This window comes from Mizuhopecten yessoensis, unplaced genomic scaffold (assembly GCF_002113885.1).
Source record: "Mizuhopecten yessoensis strain PY_sf001 unplaced genomic scaffold, ASM211388v2 scaffold11091, whole genome shotgun sequence".
Lineage (NCBI taxonomy): Eukaryota > Metazoa > Mollusca > Bivalvia > Pectinida > Pectinidae > Mizuhopecten > Mizuhopecten yessoensis.
The window spans coordinates 652,776-677,759 of NW_018408875.1; the positions used below are offsets into that span (position 1 = coordinate 652,776).

The 24,984-nt window shown below is 34.3% G+C and overlaps 1 protein-coding gene across 3 annotated transcripts in view; it reads right to left on the reverse strand.

Annotated features, from left to right (window-relative positions):
• Positions 1–1,149: 1,149 nt before the first annotated feature.
• The window catches only part of LOC110465548 (zinc transporter ZIP2-like), a 35,214-nt gene continuing 11,379 nt past the window's right edge, over positions 1,150–24,984 (reverse strand). The window contains exons 1-3 of one of the 3 annotated variants that reach the window (XM_021521456.1): positions 13,369–13,805; positions 5,255–5,340; positions 1,150–4,978 (exon numbers count right to left, since the gene is read on the reverse strand). In XM_021521456.1, the coding sequence (XP_021377131.1) occupies positions 2,852–3,988 (1,137 nt within the window). In that variant the 5' untranslated portion in view covers positions 3,989–4,978; positions 5,255–5,340; positions 13,369–13,805 and the 3' untranslated portion in view covers positions 1,150–2,851. Of the gene's footprint in view, positions 4,979–5,245; positions 5,341–13,368; positions 13,806–24,984 lie in introns of those variants that run through there. The other 2 variants (XM_021521454.1, XM_021521457.1) reach the window with 2 other exon arrangements.

The window sequence follows — 24,984 nt, forward strand, 5'->3', positions numbered from 1 at the left end:
AAAAGAAAACGCTTGGTCTACTTAGAGCGTCAGTATTCGAGCCTTCATATTTAGACATGTCCTGAGAACAACAAAAAATCTGTAAACGGTTATCTCATCATAATGTTCTGATTGTTTTAGGTTTCATGTCTGTAAGGTCATGTAACGCCGGAGTCCACTTGTTACGTCACTCAAGTGCCATTTTGAAGCGTCAACACCCTGAAATGTGACACCATGGCTACGAGATAATTAATCACTTAATCTGGTCAAATAATTCTTACTTTATGTTAACCAGGGGTAATGCATGATACAGCAATGAAAAGAAGTTGAGTAGATAAGAGTTGGAATATTATACCGGGATCAATAAGGTCAACAAAGTTAACCTTTCATGCCAAGGTACAGGGAAACAGTGTACTACTGGTTATGGTAAGAAGGCAGATGGTGTGATTTATAAATAATTAAATTTCTCATACAGAAAAAAATAAAAGAAATCAAAGAAATAAATACACATTGCACTTCTTTTGCTCGAAACGGTACCAAATGATACTCACCCTAATTCATTTATATCACATTGTATGTTTTTACAATGTTCTTTCTGTCCTATAAGTGGTAAAGTGACCTTATGAGGTAATGTATGGAATGTTCTGGAAATAGCTTTTGTCTAAGTTAGAGTAGAGAGCATGGTGCATTGTACAAGGCAAATCAGGCCATTGTAAGGAGGAGTTGCGACCGTGCTTTGTTATACTCTCCCAGAATAACCATGATTTTAGCACATCGTTTCAGGCGTAACTTACTGACCTTTTCATGAACATAGAAATACTCATCCACTACTGCGTGGCGTATTTACCTTTACATTTACAATGAGTTATATCGATTTATTTTAAGTAGCGAAGTGATATAAGGTTAACATACTATCGCAATGGATTATCTTCACCCCGGATTATGCTGACTAACATCATGACGAGTCTATCCCCTACATTAGAACCCTCTTTTGATTAAAATGTGCTGAATCCACTAACAACATAATGGCGTTTAATGAACGGAATTTCCGCCGAACCTTGTAGAAAACTCAATCAGGCATCCACGCTAAAAGCCCCTTAACTTCAAATAGAGAGAATGCATTATACCCAGGTACATTTATATACAAAGGAAAGAACAAGACTTGTTTTTCAAGATTATTTTATTAAATATACTTTGTTGCCATGGTAACATCTTAACATTAAACGAGGAAGACACGCGGACATGAAAGCGACCGACATTGTTTTGATACACCACAGGACGACGGGAAGATGAAAAACAAGTGTATGGGATTTTAATTAAGCTTGCTTTCGACTCACTTTGATTACTCTACTTCAGGCAGTAGAATTTCAAATTGATTTTAAGTTATATCCTTCAATATTCTGGTGAATAAATGCTTTCAGCATCCGATAGAAAATCTTGTGATAGACTACAGATATGCCATTACCATGGACATGCTATTAAAATCCAATACACCGTACAGCATTATCGAACAACATCCTGAATTCACTTTCAGCTATCAGGCAATCTAAAGCCAAACAAATGTTTTACCTGATTAAATGCTTAAAAATATTTGTTTTGAACACAAACAGGAATTGAAAACCTTTTTTTTGAGAGCTAACGAAAACGTCTGTTTCCTTTGTCAGGCAAAGAGTGTCATATATATTCCGAATATTTCTTATCTTAATTTTGCCATCAGAGCAAAGTACCAGAATTTGTGGTAACATTCATACAATTAACTTCCACCAATTAAAACACACGCTACAATGGAAATATGATGGATTTAAAACTTCACTTCACTAAATTATTTTAACTGGCATTAGATCGAATGCAGGAATATGAAGTTCGTTCGATATAAATACGCATTAATTTCATTTGTTGCTTTAAGACGGAGATTCCTTTTTAAAACCAATTCATAATCATACATTTTTTCTCTCACTCAGATGTTTCGTTGGTGATGTCTTTCAAATATTGAACACATTATGCACAGAGATTTTCATCACTTTTTGTATCAGTTCAACTTTTGAAATTGTCATTATTGACATACATCCTCATTACATTCATTAGTTCTGCATATTGTATTTTTTTCGGTTGAGTCTATTCTATTTCTATTTAATCTATCGAATACTTGACATAATGATGGTGTGATATTTGGAACAATGCACACAATGCTACTAAAAATTGCCTAGATAATCTTAGACATTATTGTATTAGAATTCATTCCATAAACTTTCTTGCAACACATTCATTTCTTTAATCACAATTAAACAAATCTTCTGCGTGAAAGTGTATTGATTTCAGTTACGTATAAGCAATCGGGAGTGTTTTAATCACAAGATTGACTTTTTGTTTAGAGGAAAAGGAACACTTGGTATAACTTTCCAGCATCATTAGTTATCAATAAATTTATTCACCAAATTAAGAAATTCTTCAATGTCCACGTTAAGGTGTACATTTGTTCAAGTATTACTATTATTTTGAATGTCATCTGGTCCGTTCCTTCCAAATATTTCGATAAACCAATTAATTATATGGGAAATTAAGGCCAGTCGAGTTTAAATAGAATATTCACATGCCTTGACAGGTTGTGTTGTATAATTAGCGCTTTGACGCCATTACCAGAAAACATTTCGTGGGAAATACGAAACTAAAAACATTCGCAAAAACAAATTCTCTCGTGAGTTTAAATGATTACATGTTAAAAATGAGTTAAACGGTTTACATGTGAAAAATGAAGTAATGTAAATCAAACGATATATTAACATAAAGTGAATATGGAAATAATTTACATACAATTGGTCTATCACGAAGCAGTAGTTTTAGACAACGATATACAATTTTACTTTTCACTCTCTTATTCCCTAGTAACAGCAAATATCACAGCCATAACAGCGAATCCCACGAAGGTACATGACATCTTCTTCACGTCTTTGTTACCGTCCATCTCCTTGAAGAGAATGTCAAAAAATATTATATAGAATAGTGTCCCTGTAGCTAAACTTTGTAGAATGGCGTTAGGTACGTTAACGTCTGTATATAACTGTGCTCCTGTTGAAATTGCAATTCCGATGATTATTCCAACAGCCGCTAAAATAGCAAAGGACGCTACACTGAACACCATTGTACTGTGTTTTTCGTCATTGCGCATGTGCTGTAGTCCTATTCCAAACGCTAAAATTCCCCTATGAATGCTTATAGCAAAGCACAGCACCCAGACGTTACTCTCCAAACTCTGAAGTCCAAGAGCCATCCCTTCGAACACACCGTGAAAGGATAAGGCGGTTATAAATAGCACTGACCTCATATGACCTCTACTAGAATCGTCTCCTCGACTTAATTCCGTTACGACCTGTTTGACCTCTAAATCCTGAAGAGGAGCAGGTTCAATTTCCATGTCCATGATTTCTTTGGTATCCTCTGTCTCATTCATCATATTCATTTCGTGTGAACCCGACTCGACATCCTGATTTTGAAGTGAGTGTAAACTCTGAGACTCGATGTCACCTTCAATATCACTTTTTAAAATTGTTGAATGTGTTGTAGGTAAAATTTCACTTTCAGTCCATTCTCGATCGTTGTCGGTCATTGCTTGAAGTTTCTTATATAGAGCTCGAATGGCGTGTTCGGTAAATATCACCCCGAAAAATCCTGCCATTGTCAATAACTCTGCAACCGGATACGTGGAATGCGATCTAATTTGAGACATCATTTGGTCAATTTTAGTCCGTGTTTCCGGAATCAAATGTAAAAAACACGTTCCTAAAAACACTCCCCCTGAGAAACATTTTAAAGATGAAAGCATGTAGTCCAGAACCTTCTTTCGTTTGAAGATTGTTTTCGCAAAATACTGCATGAGTCTACAGGGGAATAGCCCAAACAACACGGTTAGCACGGTAAGGACGACCAGCGAGATGATCTTAGCTACAACTACATCCATGTCCACTTCGGATTCTGGCATTGGGAAATGTCGTCTGCTCGTAAAGCCTGACATGAGACCAATGGAATGATTGAATCATAAGGTTATGGATTAGGACACTTTTTCCCACATTGTCATTAAAAGCGTTTTCTTTTTCAAAATTGTGACATGCTTTTTAAACTGTTAACGGAGTTTTGACGTTAAATTAAATAATACTCTCCATGTTTGATGATAGGTGTTCTTTCTAGTAGCCATGTCCAGAGACTTTTCTATTAAACGAGTTATGTGTAATGTAATGCTGACCATCAATAAATGATCAATACGGTCCAGCCAGTAGGTGCCATATAATCCAACGTTCGGCGAATTAGCGTACACAATCACACGCAAACCAATGCCACAGGTTTTGTTAACCTCACATTTTCAAATACCATGTAAAATGAATTGGATTTGTATTCATCAACCGGTTTAGCAAGGTGATGGAATCCGTATCGTGTGTGTTCATCCGCTTACACAATTAAGTCCTCTATCTGTGTCCAGAGCTCCGTCCCCTATGCACCACCTCAAGACAGTGTGTTATGGCCAGCAATGAACGGATTCCCTAGTGAGCCGGTATCGACTGACCATTACTTCAACAAGTAAAGCTGTCAATAACACGTGACCGTCAATTATTATTGGTAAGTTATATTGTTATCATAATTGCGTTCGATTGTCTGTGATGTGGAATGATGGATATATCTGGACCAGCGAGGGGAAGCAAGTCCGCCAGTAAATATGCACGATATTTATCTCAGTATAGTATGCCAGTGTTGAGCGGAAGTCGGCTATATTTTGTTCCGGCTATTGGAATCCGACGCCACCACGCAGCAAAAGGCGGTATCTTACCCTTTACTCTCGGTGTTAAATGCACCTGATTGCAGATTCATCAATATGTTTGTTGGTGTCACGCCAATCAACAGCTCCTCTCAATCGTCGTTAGAGTCGTGTTACCTGCTTGATTAGGCCCGCCAAGTCCCCTGTCTGACACGGCTTCCCGTACAATACCAATCGATGACAAGCTCCACATACCTGTGTTAGAAACAAGAGCGTTCGGTACAGACGTGGTTCTCCGAGTGGCAGTTTTAATTCAAAAACACTTACCAGTGCCTATTGTTCGTTTTAACATTGAATGTATCCTTTATCTACTTTCGTGACTTAAGCCGCCAGAATTATCAGACATATTAAAGTTTCACATATCTAACGCTCGCCTTTGATAGAACGAGATGGAGGCGCGATTATTTATTCAAAAGAAGCCGATAATAGAATAAGGAGAAGATGAAAGAGAATTTAACTGACTGAAATTACGTTTTCTTAGTGGGTTCGTTTGCATCCTCTGCACAGCGGTGGCCAAACTGTGTCGTGATAAGTGGTACAGTCTGCAGATTTTTCATCTGAAAAGAGATAAAAATAAACCCAACTTAATTCTAGAAAAGTGGACACATATTATTTACATCCTTCAATTGCATTTGAAGAAGCTATCTTTCCAACATTTTAGAAATATTCAAATTTTCTTTCAAGAAGTTTTTATCTGTATCTTTTAATATCGCTTTATTTAATGCTTTTTGTCCTAAGATTGTACCATTGCACACATCAATTTTATATTAATTTGTATACCTGTATACCCAAAATCATATATTAACATTTGACATTCTTCAGCAATTGAAAATCACTACAATGATCTTTCTCTCCATAATTGAACATGAGCCATGCTTTTTATAAATGATAAACTGTTAATCAGGCACGACATATCCTATTCCTTGCACCACAACACACGCCAACATGTCTTACGTATTAGGCTTACTTAGTACGTACTGAATACAAGTCGAGCGAACTGAATCGAGTTGTATGTTCAGTCTTTCGTAGTAGCTACAAATGTACTACATGAAGGCCTCCAGTTTATATATTCTGTAGTTCCAAACATTCAGTTTAAGTAGACACTGAATCGGGGTGTATGGCTAGTATTACGTAGGAGCTACTTTATGCAGGCCTCCATCATCTTTATTCTGAAGGTCGAAACATTCAGTCTTACTGAATATTAACCGAATCGGATTATATGTATCTATATTCAGTATGTTTTAATATTCAGTGTAGCGTTGTAGCTTCTTAATGCAGCCCCCTCCCCCCTATCTACATTCAGACTACCCTATCTACATTCAGACTACCCTATCTACATTCAGACTCCCCTATCTACATTCAGACTCCCCTATCTACATTCAGACTCCCCTATCTACATTCAGACTCCCCTATCTACATTCAGACTCCCATATCTACATTCAGACTCCCATATCTACATTCAGACTACCCTATCTACGTTCAGACTCCCCTGTCTATATTCAGACTTCCCTATCTACATTCAGACTACCCTATCTACATTCTGACTCCCCTATCTACATTCAGACGACCCTATCTACATTCAGACTCCCCTTTCTACATTCAGACTTCCCTATCTACATTAAGACTACCCTATCTACGTTCAGACTCCCATGTCTATATTCAGACTTCCCTATCTACATTCAGACTTCCCTATCTACATTAAGACTACCCTATCTACGTTCAGACTCCCATGTCTATATTCAGACTTCCCTATCTACATTCAGACTTCCCTATCTACATTAAGACTACCCTATCTACGTTCAGACCCCCCTGTCTATATTCAGACTTCCCTATCTACATTAAGACTACCCTATCTACGTTCAGACCCCCCTGTCTATATTCAGACTTCCCTATCTACATTCAGACTTCCCTATCTACATTAAGACTACCCTATCTACGTTCAGACCCCCCTGTCTATATTCAGACTTCCCTATCTACATTCAGACTCCCCTGTCTGCATTCAGACTACCCTATCTACATGCAGACTTCCCTATCTACATTCAGACTATCCTATCTACATTCAGACTACCCTATCTTCGTTCAGACTCCCCTGTCTATATTCAGACTCCCCTATCTACATTTAGACTCCCCTGTCTACATTCAGACTCCCCCGTCTACATTCAGACTCCCCTATCTCCATTCAGACTCCCCTATCTACATTAAGACTCCCCTATCCACATTCAGAATCCCCTATCCACATTCAGACTACCCTATCTACATGCAGACTTCCCTATCTACATTCAGACTTCCCTATCTACATTCAGACTATCCTATCTACATTCAGACTACCCTATCTCCGTTCAGACTCCCCTGTCTATATTCAGACTCCCCTATCTACATTCAGTCTCCCCTATCTACATTCAGACTCCCATATCTACATTAAGACTACCCTATCTACGTTCAGACTGCCCTGTCTATATTCAGACTTCCCTAGCTACATTCAGACTACCCTATCTACGTTCAAACTCCCCTGTCTATATTCAGACTTCCCTATCTACATTCAGACTATCCTATCTACATTCAGACTACCCTATCTTCGTTCAGACTCCCCTGTCTATATTCAGACTCCCCTATCTACATACAGACTCCCCTATCTACGTTCAGACTCCCCGGTCTATATTCAGACTTCCCTATCTACATTAAGACTACCCTATCTACGTTCAGACCCCCCTGTCTATATTCAGACTTCCCTAGCTACATTCAGACTACCCTATCTACATTCAGACTCCCCTATCTACATTCAGACTCCCCTATTCAGAAGGTATGTATTTAGTATTACTATAAAGGTACTAAATGAAAGCCTTGAGAATCTGTATTCAGGAGTTTGTAGTAGGTGCTTAAATAGGTTTGGGGTTTTAACTTACTTTGAAAATGTTGAATGCAGGGCGGGCAAAGAGGTTCTTAATGTAGACCCTTAGTATCTATATTCAGTAGGTCAGAGTACTCAGTCTAACTTTGTATCTACTGAATGTAGGTCGTACACATATATCGGAAGCTATGAGTTTCAAGCTTATGTTGCAGGTTCTTCGGTATCTACATTGTATATACTACGTAGATGCTAAATACAGGCCTTGAGCATCTATGATCTGTGGGTTTAAGTATGCAATCTTACTTCATACGTATGCAGACATGCATTACCTATACTCAGTAGGTTTGAGTTTTCAGTCGCATTTAGTATAGTTCTCATTTCAGTTTCATTTTGTTTGAGACTGAATTTTCTACCTCAGTGGTCCTATTTGTGACGTCGATTCAAAAATGATAACTTAAGATTCTGATACTACTGAACCTCTTCTCAATCCTTGTTGGTTTTAGCTATCTTTTTCTACGGTCGTACCGATATTCTTATGTCCCAAAACATCTATCGCTATACAGATGTGTTATCAAAATCATACGCTAAAGCGAAATTAATTTTGTACCTGTGTACTCCCATCAATTGATAATGTAATATCATTTTATGACCAATTAGACCACAAATCAATAAACCAAGGATGCGAATCAGACACCTACCACCATACACCACAGTACATACATAACAGTGCGTGTCACAGCACCTTGACAACAAACCCTCCTCGATGACATAGAGCCTATTGTTGAAAGCAGTGTTAGCCTTCTTTTCTACAACGATTGGTTTCATAGTAATTTACAATAAACTTACACGTGTTTTGATCAATTTTGAAGTCCCGTGTGACTCTTATTGATCTGATAATGAAGATGAGTTTTTTGTTTTTTTAATTTAGAAAAAAACTGTGGCTTCCTTATCTTCATTGCTTATGCAACTTGGCCAATAGATTATTTATCCTTCACGTACACTGTAATGGCTAAGCCTGAAAATCTTAGCACCAACTAACATCAACTTTAAATATGTTAAACTAAAAGTAAATAAAATGTACCAAGTTGTATAAAAAAAATCTTAAATAAGCCAATTATTACAAAACATATTTGTTATTTTTCAGAAAAATCGTATTTGTGATGATTTTTTTTAAAATCATCATAAAATCCCACACTTTCGGACCCAGACCACGTTTGTATATGAGTGAAAACTTTTAACCAATATCATATTTGGAAATAATTCTTATATTCTATATAATATGTAAATAATATATATGAATACTGAAATGTAAAGTAAAAGCAAAGTGTGCATATTCACAAATTTAACATAATTACAATATCTACACAATCATACACATTTTCTACGATTATTAGGAAATGGGATTTGAAAAATTTGCCTTAATTTATACTTTATGGAATGGAATTTAATCAAACCTTTTCTAGTTAAAACAAATCCTGTCACAATTCATATTGATTTAAATGCTATGCAATAGTAATAAATCAACAAAGCTTTTTTGACCATACAAATACATAAAAAGCCAGATGATTTAATAAACAAACAAGTACTAGTAAAACAGCCAATTAAAGAAAGACGAATGCTCTTCAGAATAAAATGAAGAATATATGTCTATACCTCTTTATCCTTGTGTAGCACTATCCTTACTAAATAAGGAATGACAACAAACGAGAGAAACCAAGGCGATACCAAAACCAATAGTAAACACCCTGGTTCTACACATAGAGAGGTCACAGGCGAACCAGATTTTCTAGAATGGTAGATGTGGCATGTATTTCTCGCAATCAATTATATAAAATGGATGTTCGGAATAAGATTCATCAGTTTGATATGTATAATAAAGGCTCAGTGTGTTTTGAACACAAACAGGAATTGAACATTTCTATCGACGAGCTTTCGAAGATGTCTGTTTGACCGATGTCTCGGCTCAAAACAGCCGAAAACAACTCACTAAGCCACAGTCTGCCGATTCTGTAAAGTCAGCTGGCAAAAATCATAGAGATATTTTGCCCAATAGCACTCTAATACGACAGGCAGTCAGGAGACTTAGCCTTTATATAACGGTTGAGATTGTCCATCAAGCTAACAATACGTCGATAAAGTGTTTACTGATTGAATGTTGTCTAGTACTTACACGACATGTGCACAGGAAATACAGGAGTAAAGACAGGGCTTAATACACCTTCGTGTATGAGAAATCAAATAAACTCTAGATTGATGTCACGAAATGACCAACATGTCCGCGTTCAACTGCTAACGACAGTGTCGTCCTCGTGAGATTTTGAATATTATAAATGCATTTTACAAGTGATTGTGCAGGATGAAATTGACCTGAATTAAACACATTATTTAAACAGTAAGTACGTCTTAAGATATTATCGCATATTCTATGTTTAGTCAGACAATTCAAGTGGTTCTGTATTGTAAACTTTCAATTTAAATAACAACCAAGAACCAGAGGTAAGCATATCAAAATGAAACCCAACTGGAATCTGTATGTACTTTGAGCGCCATGCATTCAAAGTGCATTATTAACCTGTGATTTATCGTATCAAAGGTTGGAAAGAAATGACTGAATCAATTCTCTCACACGTCAGAAAGTAGGATGTGGAGCCCGTACTACATGACTTTATACGATTAAGTTTATTAAAATACAGAAGAGATAAACACAGGAAGTAAGTATTTGAGACTCTTCGTCCTTAATAAAACTACAGGTAATGTACAGTTACATATGTAGCCTTTAATACCGTAACTTAACATGGTTTCAGATGGCGATACATTATTGATACGCTAATCAATAAGCCAATGATGCGTATCCTACACATCCTTTTGTAGATTATAGAAATTGTGATGAAATGGAAGTAATGTGCGTGACGAAAGACAACCTGCCGTGTACCGAGAATAACGTTCTAGAACGTGACCAATGCCTGCAATGGAATTGTACCCGATACAAATATATGATATGAAAACCAAAACCGCCTTGGAAAACAAAACAAGATGTTCACGAACAGAATGTATACCACTTCGTGTTGTTATTACCTAACGCTTAGTTCAGTCATTTTAAGCAAATAACGAGAACTTGGTGAGGACATCTCCCGCATACACAACCCTGCTGTCATTTACTTACAAATCAATAAGCAATCACGGGTATTTGTTTTCTCGAAGGACGCGTGCGGCTTGGTAAATATATTTAGATGTTTGTTTATTATATTAGCAGTCCTGCTGCACAACAGCGTCACAAAGACAGCATTATATGGAGGATTGTAAATGGTAGGTGTAACAAAAGGAGACATTTACGTACAAACTGTACAAAGAAGGGGATAAGATCAAGGTTCAAAGAATTGGGCACAGCAGAACAAATTTTGTGTTGGTTTTTTCAATGTTCCCTTGTCAGAAGGCACAAAGATACCTCTGGTTCTGCAGGCTGTCAGATATTAGTCAACTCATACAATCATGTATTTAGATACAACAGGTTCGTTATTTACCAGCGTCCCCTTACCTCCATGGGAAGGGCGACAATATCTATGCTAATTCTTTTTGCCTGTTGTTTATTTGTCTAATACTGCAGGCAGTCAGGGGACTTAGCCCTTATACAACGGGGTTGTCCATCAAGCTTACAATACGTCGATAAAGTGTTTACTGATGGAATGTTGTCTAGTACTGACACGACATGTGCATCAGGAAACACAGGAGTAAAGACAGGACTAAATACACCTTCGTGTATGAGAAATCAAATAAACTCTACATTGATGTCACGAAATGACCAACATGGCCGCGTTCAACTGCTCTCGACAGTCTCGTCCTCGTGAGATTTTGAATATTTCAAATGCATTTTACAAGTGATTGTGCAGGATGAAATTGACCTGAATTAAACACATTATTTAAACAGTAAGTACGTCTTAAGATATTATCGCATATTCTTTGTTCAGTCAGAAAAGTCAAGTGGTTCTGTGTTGTTAACCTTCAATTTTAATAACAAACAAATGGACCAAGAACCAGAGGTAAGCATATCAAAATGAAACCCAACTGGAATCTGTATGCACTTTGACGCCATTCATTCAAAGTGCATACCTAACCTGTGATTTCTCTTATCAAAGGTGGGAAAGAAATGACTTAATCAAATCTATAGATATATTAAAAGTTTTATTTTACTAATCACGCATTCTTTCTTTTCTTTCGCTATCAAAAGGATGCCCTTATCAAATCTTTGATATCAGACATTAATTTCCGGATTCAACAATCTGCCGTCTGTAACCTTAGCCTTTACCCTTAGCCATTCACTCAGATAATTTAATATACAGTAATAGTATACATATATAGATATTATTACTTAGTCTAGTGTCTCTGGATAACATTGGAATTTTCACTTACTGTATGTCTAAATGTACCTCATCCCGCTCCACCTTTGCCATTATATACCCACTATCTGCTACGCCAGCACACAGATTATGAATTTTTCATACTGACAGACACGCGTAATGACACTTTGGAAGTCAACCTTAGAATATGACTACAAATGCCAAGGTTTAAAGGAAATTAAAATCTGAATAGTATAGTAGCCTAACCTTGAACAAGTCACTATTAGATTCAGAGGATAATTGCATGTAATTCACTCAACTTTTTATGAAAAGCTTATAAATAAAAAATGGTGGATATTTTCTAAAGTAACAGGGCGATGAGTGTTAAATTATAACAAACAGGACAGAATGTAAATGTTCTGCATAGTCGATATTGTGTCATGGTTTTACCTAAATTTTGACCAATAGCAACATTGGAACCTCACGTCACCGAACATGTAAATAAACAATTCCACAACAGACAGGTAGCTGTATTGATTATAAAATAACGTTTACCTGTATCAGAATGCGTGTCAGTAGAAATATTTACTGAGGGCACAATAGCACTGTAAGGTGTGAATGGAATTACCTGTGTGTTTGCTTATTCTATCATTTTCATTTTGTGTTCCATTTGGACCCCAAATGTTAAACATGCGAAAGGGTTAAAATAATAATTAACTCTGGCATTTAAACATCACAACATATGTACAGCCAAGGTTATAACAGATATAAAGGTCCAGAAAGCTATAGATCGTTTAATCGCTCTAGTTACATTAATAGTAAAATACTTCTCAATGGCGTATTATCATCGGAAGCTATGCATGTCATGGTTAATTTTTCTAAATATAGTAGACATAAATAGCTTAATGATACGAATATAACCATTCTGCTTAAGAATTAAACGTTAAATGTGGAAACCTACTTATCAATTATCTTTGTTTTTCCCTGCAAATGACGACATTTAATCAGAATATAGCACAATATTGCAATGTGAATGTTGTTATTCATTTTTGATAACCGCATATCTATTTTTAAATTTTAAAGGTATAATAAGCTGTGCGTGTTACGTTCCTCTTCCAAATCGTGGAAATGATTTTTTTAACACAATATTGTCAAGGCAACATATTGTAACAACATACACTGTAGATATGTATTGACTATTGATAAATAAAAGTTAGCATATATAGGTATATAATATGTCTTAAAGTTTGATAAATATCATTCTGTTTAGATAAACAAAACTTGCTCAGTCATTACTACTTTATCAATTGAATACCACTGTTAGCTCCGACGAGCAAAAGTTGACCCCTACAACCATGCATACGTACAGAGATATATGTATATGTATGTAAACTCGCACTCACCTTAAAACACTATATATACACAGGTAAGTATGCACGCCAACTACGTATGCCACACAGCACTTAACACAAGTTTCCCTGGCGGACACAGATGTTCAAATGTTAACAAGATTCTTTCCACAGCTCCACTCTCACAATTCCAGAAGAAAAGCTCATTGGAATTGTGTAAACAATCTATCTTTAGACATACGCACACTCATCAGTGATGTCTGATCCGGCTTACCACTTAGAGTAAAAAGTTAAAAATTTGCCTTTTTATATATCTACATTCCGTGTGGTATTTTCATGATTGACAGTAAGAAACATTTATAATCACATGTTAAAAGCCACAATCCATATACAGATACATAGTTATACACATACAACTAGCATCATCCCGTCATTCACCAGGCTTGTAATGTACAACTGACAATCTCATCCATCGAACGCTTTGATAAACGTCTAACTCACGCTGCAGCTTGAAGAATTGAATTGACGCGGGTGACTTATAGATCCAGATGGCGTTTTAGGGAGAAGTTTCCCAGTCGCCTGAACGCTTGCATTACATGTATATGAAAAATAGGCCCGATTGAATTGTCCACATTTGGTTCCAACGGTATATAATAATTGATCCCGTTGAGAGGGTTATAAACAAATGCCTACGATCAAGTCTCATTGATTTTCTGACTCTACCCGGAGTTCCTCTGGCTTGTAATTCAAACTAGTGGTGGTGTTAAATGCGTAATTACTATGAGCTCAATTGATCATTTATTTGAATCTAGTCAGTGGCTGTTGATTTATTGTGGAGATCGAGCACTCACAAATAATCGATAAACAAATGACAAAGTTAATATGTTTGCTGCCTTTATAAACAGAATATTAAACAAGAATCATAAGCCCGTATTGTGTGAGGAAAATTAAGGTAATATTTCATACACGTAAATGGGATAAAGATATTGTATAGTAATGACAGTGGCCAGTCAGAGAAAGGTTCCGTTTTTGGAATTAGGAGATTTGTAAGTGTACCTGACCCCTCATCCATCAATAATCCCTCTCGTGCTGTTGCCCCTGCTGTGACGCAATGATGTATAGCTAGGCGGACTGGCGTAACTATGATGTATGAATCCCCAGAGTGCACCGGTAGCAACCCCATATACACAGATTTATCCTGGTCCAGACAATAACATCACAAGCAAGTAGAACATCCAATCAGATAATAGATTGATTTGAAATAATTTTACATTTTCAACAGGAATGACAAAAATAAAATATAATAATGATTAAATTAGTAAAATGATGATCAAATACTTTTATAAAAAATGAAAATAATAGCATTAAACTAATAAGTGGTCAACACACGTTTAGTCTAGTATAAAATGATAAGACTTTGACAGCTTCTATATAAGATAAAATATAGCGAATATATTGGATATGACATAGCTATAGCGAATATATTGGATATGACATAGTTTTAGCGAATATATTGAATATGACATAGCTATAGCGAATATATTGGATATGACATAGCTATAGCGAATATATTGGATATGACATAGCTATAGCGAATATATTGGATATGACATAGCTATAGCGAATATATTGGATATGACATAGCTATAGCGAATATATTGGATATGACATAGCTATAGCGAATATATTGGATATGACATAGCTATAGCGAATATATTGGATATGACATAGCTATAGCGAATATATTGGATATGACATAGCTATAGCGAATATATTGGATATGACATAGCTATAGCGAATATATTGGATATGACATAGCTATAGCGAATATATTGGATATGACATAGCTATAGCGAATATATTGGATATGACATAGCTATAGCGAATATATTGGATATGACATAGCTATAGTGAATATATTGGATATGACATAGTTATAGCGAATATATTGGATATGACATAGCTATAGCGAATATATTGGATATGACATAGCTATAGCGAATATATTGGATATGACATAGCTATAGCGAATATATTGGATATGACATAGCTATAGCGAATATATTGGATATGACATAGCTATAGCGAATATATTGGATATGACATAGCTATAGCGAATATATTGGATATGACATAGCTATAGCGAATATATTGGATATGACATAGCTATAGCGAATATATTGGATATGACATAGCTATAGCGAATATATTGGATATGACATAGCTATAGCGAATATATTGGATATGACATAGCTATAGCGAATATATTGGATATGACATAGTTATAGCGAATATATTGGATATGTCATAGCTATAGCGAATATATTGGATATGACATAGCTATAGCGAATATATTGGATATGACATAGCTATAGCGAATATATTGGATATGACATAGATATAGCGAATATATTGGATATGACATAGCTATAGTGAATATATTGGATATGACATAGCTATAGCGAAAATATTGGATATGACATAGATATAGCGAATATATTGGATATGACATAGATATAGTGAATATATTTGATATGACATAGCTATAGTGAATATATTGGATATGACATAGCTATAGCGAAAATATTGGATATGACATAGATATAGCGAATATATTGGATATGACATAGATATAGTGAATATATTTGATATGACATAGCTATAGTGAATATATTGGATATGACATAGCTATAGCGAAAATATTGGATATGACATAGATATAGCGAAAATATTGGATATGACATAGATATAGTGAATATATGACATAGCTATGTCATAGCGAATATATTGGATATGACATAGATATGTCATAGCTATAGCGAATATATTGGATATGACATAGATATAGCGAATATATTGGATATGACTTAGCTATAGCGAATATATTGGATATGACTTTGCTATAGCGAATATATTGGACATGACATAGATATAGTGAATATATTGGATATGACATAGCTATATCTAATATATTGGATATGACTTAGCTAAATCGTGATTGAATAAAGGAAAATAGTCGGTTGATTACAAATGACTGTCAGATACCGGTATTAAGAAAGGCTATCTCTAAAATCCATGCGCATTTACTGTCATCATCAATGTATCAACAAAAACTGGAAAACGATAACACTATTTACACAACAGTAATACATCATAAATAATTAAGTTATAAAAACCTAAATTACCAAATATAAATATTACAAGATGGCGTCATGGTAAGCAGGTCGCCTTTCACCAAAGACGACCGGGGTTCGACACAGGTCGTCTCCAAACCACGTGGGTTTTCTCTGTGTATTTCGGTCCTCTCACGTTAAGACCCCCTTAGCGCTTCCATATTGTCCAAAAAGAATGAGATATATAACATTAAACCTGAATCTCTGAATCAATGGTTGACATCGAGTTAAGCCAATGGCTTCTTATGATGTATGATAAACCTTTTTTATTTTATTGTAAAATAGATATAGTTTAAATTAATTATTATTAGATGAATCAGAGACAAAGATATAATAACGCAGAAGACATATTTGTAAGGCATGTGGAAACAGTAGTATGACGTGTAATTACCGTTGCTTATTACAATGTTAATGAAAAATTCATTTAATAACAAGAAGATATTTTTCAAAACATTTGTCTTTTTAAAGATGTGAAATATACTGAAGCTGCAAGTTACTAGACGACATTTTATCCGCTCATTGTACATGTACACACTTTATGATATAGAAGAATATTTGACTATTAGGAATATATCGTTTGTATATACCTTTCTGACCAGAAATGACATATCAGATATGTGGGCGCCTTACTTATACATACTGTCCGACAACAGAGCAAGGATTTGTCCTGAAAGACAAGATGCAGGACCAATGGTAAACAATTTGGTGATCCCAGACGTATAATTCTATGATAGCTTACCAATAACTATAATTCATAAACATGAGGAATATTTGGACGGTTTTCTTGGCGTACAAAATGTCCATAATCAATTGATTTACACCGGGTTATATTAAGTGTCCATTATGGCGGGCAGGGAAAGCCAGAACACGAAACACCCTCATAATTACTAAATAATAAAAATCCTATTCAGCAAAACGTTTTGTTACGTACTGATACAAAAATCTCCGTTGAGGCAGACAACGTTATTTTTATGCGTAAACAATTGTGTTCAGGTCAAAGATAAACTGGAAAACGTTCATTATAGTGTTGTAAGCTACGGAATAAACAGTTACAAACGTACTTAAGTGTGACGACCTGATAGTATCTCCAGATAACACTGCGCGTGCCAGCTCTCCATTTAATAAACATCTAAATTGTAGTACAGTTTACATTTCAACCTCTCAGTAAAATTAATGCCAAATAAATGTCTAAACACGTTTAGCAGTTACATTTTATTTGACAGAATTTCTTGAACTAAATTATATCCTTCATGGAATCATCTCAGCTATGTGGTTATTGAAAAACGTAATTGATACTCATATATTTCCAATGGCAGTGAATGGGTTTAGTGTACAAGTAAAGGTACAAATCCCTTGTTTGCTTAAAGTACTAAAAGCAAGAGACATATGAACTTCACAATTAATTTACACAACGTTAAGATTTGGTTTTTAATTTGTTGATTGAGGTGTAAAATGAAAGTCCGAGATACTATTTGATATCAAAATCAATTTTATTCATTACTGATTTTTTTTTCTTTTTATATAATTATTTATTTTTCGCTATTATTTTTTGTCCTCAATATCTCTAAGTTAAGTTGGTATGTGAACAGAAGAAAATTACTGCATCATTTTTGTTGTTCTGTATTTTGCCTACCGTTGTAAACGAAACTATTTGGCTATTCAAAAGGTTTGCGACACCGCGATTTCAAGATTTATGATTTATTACTTGGTGTATTACTGGTCTGTTTTTCAATATTACTTATCAAAATAACCCAACGTTTAACAGAAACTTCAAAGCGACGAGACAAGATACCACTAGACTAGCCATTGTAATTAAGCGAACACGTAGACAACTATCTACCTGACCTGGTCAGGAGAATTTAATATTAATATATACATTCATCACGAATTCCAGACATAAAGCAATGTCAAAAGATTAGTAATAGCATCAAATCACAACAAAATAGCATATATTTCTATTTAGGATGTCAATATCATATTACATGGAAACAGTATATTCTAACACGAGGTTAGTTTTATACTGATGTAGCAATTAACTGCAGAGACTGTATCGTCATTGATTTTCACAATGAAATCAGATATTCCACCAAACCATTTTCCTTCGGAGGTTATGTATGTATTCAAAGGTCAAAGGAATCTGGAAAACGTTCATTATAGTGTTGTAAGTTACGGAATAAACAGTTACAAACGTACTTAAGTGTGACGGCCTGATAGTATCTCCAGATAACACTGCGGGTGCCAGCTCTCCATTTAATAAACATCTAAATTGTAGTACAGTTTACATTTCAACCTCTCAGTAAAATTAATGCCAAATAAATGTCTAAACACGTTTAGCGGTTACATTTTATTTGACAGAATTTCTTGAACTAAATTATATCCTTCATGAAATCATCTCAGCTATGTGGTTATTGAAAAACGTAATTGATACTCATATATTTCCAATGGCAGTGAATGGGTTTAGTGTACAAGTAAAGGTACAAATCCCTTGTTTGCTTAAAGTACTAAAAGCAAGAGACATATGAACTTCACAATTAATTTACACAACGTTAAGATTTGGTTTTTAATTTGTTGATTGAGGTGTAAAATGAAAGTCCGAGATACTATTTGATATCAAAATCAATTTTATTCATTACTGATTTTTTTTTTCTTTTTATATCATTATTTATTTTTTGCTATTATTTTTTGTCCTCAATATCTCTAAGTTAAGTTGGTATGTGAACAGAAGAAAATTACTGCATCATTTTTGTTGTTCTGTATTTTGCCTACCGTTGTAAACGAAACTATTTGGCTATTCAAAAGGTTTGCGATACCGCGATTTCAAGATTTATGATTTATTACTTGGTGTATTACTGGTCTGTTTTTCAATATTACTTATCAAAATAACCCAACGTTTAACAGAAACTTCAAAGCGACGAGACAAGATACCACTAGACTAGCCATTGTAATTAAGCGAACACGTAGACATCTATCTACCTGACCTGGTCAGGAGAATTTAATATTAATATATACATTCATCACGAATTCCAGACATAAAGCAATGTCAAAAGATTAGTAATAGCATCAAATCACAACAAAATAGCATATATTTCTATTTAGGATGTCAATATCATATTACATGGAAACAGTATATTCTAACACGAGGTTAGTTTTATACTGATGTAGCAATTAACTGCAGAGACTGTATCGTCATTGATTTTCACAATGAAATCAGATATTCCACCAAACCATTTTCCTTCGGAGGTTATGTATGTATTCAAAGGTCAAAGGAATCTGGAAAACGTTCATTATAGTGTTGTAAGTTACGGAATAAACAGTTACAAACGTACTTAAGTGTGACGGCCTGATAGTATCTCCAGATAACACTGCGGGTGCCAGCTCTCCATTTAATAAACATCTAAATTGTAGTACAGTTTACATTTCAACCTCTCAGTAAAATTAATGCCAAATAAATGTCTAAACACGTTTAGCAGTTACATTTTATTTGACAGAATTTCTTGAACTAAATTATATCCTTCATGGAATCATCTCAGCTATGTGGTTATTGAAAAACGTAATTGATACTCATATATTTCCAATGGCAGTGAATGGGTTTAGTGTACAAGTAAAGGTACAAATCCCTTGTTTGCTTAAAGTACTAAAAGCAAGAGACATATGAACTTCACAATTAATTTACACAACGTTAAGATTTGGTTTTTAATTTGTTGATTGAGGTGTAAAATGAAAGTCCGAGATACTATTTGATATCAAAATCAATTTTATTCATTACTGATTTTTTTTTTCTTTTTATATCATTATTTATTTTTTGCTATTATTTTTTGTCCTCAATATCTCTAAGTTAAGTTGGTATGTGAACAGAAGAAAATTACTGCATCATTTTTGTTGTTCTGTATTTTGCCTACCGTTGTAAACGAAACTATTTGGCTATTCAAAAGGTTTGCGATACCGCGATTTCAAGATTTATGATTTATTACTTGGTGTATTACTGGTCTGTTTTTCAATATTACTTATCAAAATAACCCAACGTTTAACAGAAACTTCAAAGCGACGAGACAAGATACCACTAGACTAGCCATTGTAATTAAGCGAACACGTAGACATCTATCTACCTGACCTGGTCAGGAGAATTTAATATTAATATATACATTCATCACGAATTCCAGACATAAAGCAATGTCAAAAGATTAGTAATAGCATCAAATCACAACAAAATAGCATATATTTCTATTTAGGATGTCAATATCATATTACATGGAAACAGTATATTCTAACACGAGGTTAGTTTTATACTGATGTAGCAATTAACTGCAGAGACTGTATCGTCATTGATTTTCACAATGAAATCAGATATTCCACCAAACCATTTTCCTTCGGAGGTTATGTATGTATTCAAAGGTCAAAGGAATCTGGAAAACGTTCATTATAGTGTTGTAAGTTACGGAATAAACAGTTACAAACGTACTTAAGTGTGACGGCCTGATAGTATCTCCAGATAACACTGCGGGTGCCAGCTCTCCATTTAATAAACATCTAAATTGTAGTACAGTTTACATTTCAACCTCTCAGTAAAATTAATGCCAAATAAATGTCTAAACACGTTTAGCAGTTACATTTTATTTGACAGAATTTCTTGAACTAAATTATATCCTTCATGGAATCATCTCAGCTATGTGGTTATTGAAAAACGTAATTGATACTCATATATTTCCAATGGCAGTGAATGGGTTTAGTGTACAAGTAAAGGTACAAATCCCTTGTTTGCTTAAAGTACTAAAAGCAAGAGACATATGAACTTCACAATTAATTTACACAACGTTAAGATTTGGTTTTTAATTTGTTGATTGAGGTGTAAAATGAAAGTCCGAGATACTATTTGATATCAAAATCAATTTTATTCATTACTGATTTTTTTTTTCTTTTTATATCATTATTTATTTTTTGCTATTATTTTTTGTCCTCAATATCTCTAAGTTAAGTTGGTATGTGAACAGAAGAAAATTACTGCATCATTTTTGTTGTTCTGTATTTTGCCTACCGTTGTAAACGAAACTATTTGGCTATTCAAAAGGTTTGCGATACCGCGATTTCAAGATTTATGATTTATTACTTGGTGTATTACTGGTCTGTTTTTCAATATTACTTATCAAAATAACCCAACGTTTAACAGAAACTTCAAAGCGACGAGACAAGATACCACTAGACTAGCCATTGTAATTAAGCGAACACGTAGACATCTATCTACCTGACCTGGTCAGGAGAATTTAATATTAATATATACATTCATCACGAATTCCAGACATAAAGCAATGTCAAAAGATTAGTAATAGCATCAAATCACAACAAAATAGCATATATTTCTATTTAGGATGTCAATATCATATTACATGGAAACAGTATATTCTAACACGAGGTTAGTTTTATACTGATGTAGCAATTAACTGCAGAGACTGTATCGTCATTGATTTTCACAATGAAATCAGATATTCCACCAAACCATTTTCCTTCGGAGGTTATGTATGTATTCAAAGGTCAAAGGAATCTGGAAAACGTTCATTATAGTGTTGTAAGTTACGGAATAAACAGTTACAAACGTACTTAAGTGTGACGGCCTGATAGTATCTCCAGATAACACTGCGGGTGCCAGCTCTCCATTTAATAAACATCTAAATTGTAGTACAGTTTACATTTCAACCTCTCAGTAAAATTAATGCCAAATAAATGTCTAAACACGTTTAGCAGTTACATTTTATTTGACAGAATTTCTTGAACTAAATTATATCCTTCATGGAATCATCTCAGCTATGTGGTTATTGAAAAACGTAATTGATACTCATATATTTCCAATGGCAGTGAATGGGTTTAGTGTACAAGTAAAGGTACAAATCCCTTGTTTGCTTAAAGTACTAAAAGCAAGAGACATATGAACTTCACAATTAATTTACACAACGTTAAGATTTGGTTTTTAATTTGTTGATTGAGGTGTAAAATGAAAGTCCGAGATACTATTTGATATCAAAATCAATTTTATTCATTACTGATTTTTTTTTTCTTTTTATATCATTATTTATTTTTTGCTATTATTTTTTGTCCTCAATATCTCTAAGTTAAGTTGGTATGTGAACAGAAGAAAATTACTGCATCATTTTTGTTGTTCTGTATTTTGCCTACCGTTGTAAACGAAACTATTTGGCTATTCAAAAGGTTTGCGATACCGCGATTTCAAGATTTATGATTTATTACTTGGTGTATTACTGGTCTGTTTTTCAATATTACTTATCAAAATAACCCAACGTTTAACAGAAACTTCAAAGCGACGAGACAAGATACCACTAGACTAGCCATTGTAATTAAGCGAACACGTAGACATCTATCTACCTGACCTGGTCAGGAGAATTTAATATTAATATATACATTCATCACGAATTCCAGACATAAAGCAATGTCAAAAGATTAGTAATAGCATCAAATCACAACAAAATAGCATATATTTCTATTTAGGATGTCAATATCATATTACATGGAAACAGTATATTCTAACACGAGGTTAGTTTTATACTGATGTAGCAATTAACTGCAGAGACTGTATCGTCATTGATTTTCACAATGAAATCAGATATTCCACCAAACCATTTTCCTTCGGAGGTTATGTATGTATTCAAAGGTCAAAGGAATCTGGAAAACGTTCATTATAGTGTTGTAAGTTACGGAATAAACAGTTACAAACGTACTTAAGTGTGACGGCCTGATAGTATCTCCAGATAACACTGCGGGTGCCAGCTCTCCATTTAATAAACATCTAAATTGTAGTACAGTTTACATTTCAACCTCTCAGTAAAATTAATGCCAAATAAATGTCTAAACACGTTTAGCAGTTACATTTTATTTGACAGAATTTCTTGAACTAAATTATATCCTTCATGGAATCATCTCAGCTATGTGGTTATTGAAAAACGTAATTGATACTCATATATTTCCAATGGCAGTGAATGGGTTTAGTGTACAAGTAAAGGTACAAATCCCTTGTTTGCTTAAAGTACTAAAAGCAAGAGACATATGAACTTCACAATTAATTTACACAACGTTAAGATTTGGTTTTTAATTTGTTGATTGAGGTGTAAAATGAAAGTCCGAGATACTATTTGATATCAAAATCAATTTTATTCATTACTGATTTTTTTTTTCTTTTTATATCATTATTTATTTTTTGCTATTATTTTTTGTCCTCAATATCTCTAAGTTAAGTTGGTATGTGAACAGAAGAAAATTACTGCATCATTTTTGTTGTTCTGTATTTTGCCTACCGTTGTAAACGAAACTATTTGGCTATTCAAAAGGTTTGCGATACCGCGATTTCAAGATTTATGATTTATTACTTGGTGTATTACTGGTCTGTTTTTCAATATTACTTATCAAAATAACCCAACGTTTAACAGAAACTTCAAAGCGACGAGACAAGATACCACTAGACTAGCCATTGTAATTAAGCGAACACGTAGACATCTATCTACCTGACCTGGTCAGGAGAATTTAATATTAATATATACATTCATCACGAATTCCAGACATAAAGCAATGTCAAAAGATTAGTAATAGCATCAAATCACAACAAAATAGCATATATTTCTATTTAGGATGTCAATATCATATTACATGGAAACAGTATATTCTAACACGAGGTTAGTTTTATACTGATGTAGCAATTAACTGCAGAGACTGTATCGTCATTGATTTTCACAATGAAATCAGATATTCCACCAAACCATTTTCCTTCGGAGGTTATGTATGTATTCAAAGGTCAAAGGAATCTGGAAAACGTTCATTATAGTGTTGTAAGTTACGGAATAAACAGTTACAAACGTACTTAAGTGTGACGGCCTGATAGTATCTCCAGATAACACTGCGGGTGCCAGCTCTCCATTTAATAAACATCTAAATTGTAGTACAGTTTACATTTCAACCTCTCAGTAAAATTAATGCCAAATAAATGTCTAAACACGTTTAGCAGTTACATTTTATTTGACAGAATTTCTTGAACTAAATTATATCCTTCATGGAATCATCTCAGCTATGTGGTTATTGAAAAACGTAATTGATACTCATATATTTCCAATGGCAGTGAATGGGTTTAGTGTACAAGTAAAGGTACAAATCCCTTGTTTGCTTAAAGTACTAAAAGCAAGAGACATATGAACTTCACAATTAATTTACACAACGTTAAGATTTGGTTTTTAATTTGTTGATTGAGGTGTAAAATGAAAGTCCGAGATACTATTTGATATCAAAATCAATTTTATTCATTACTGATTTTTTTTTTCTTTTTATATCATTATTTATTTTTTGCTATTATTTTTTGTCCTCAATATCTCTAAGTTAAGTTGGTATGTGAACAGAAGAAAATTACTGCATCATTTTTGTTGTTCTGTATTTTGCCTACCGTTGTAAACGAAACTATTTGGCTATTCAAAAGGTTTGCGATACCGCGATTTCAAGATTTATGATT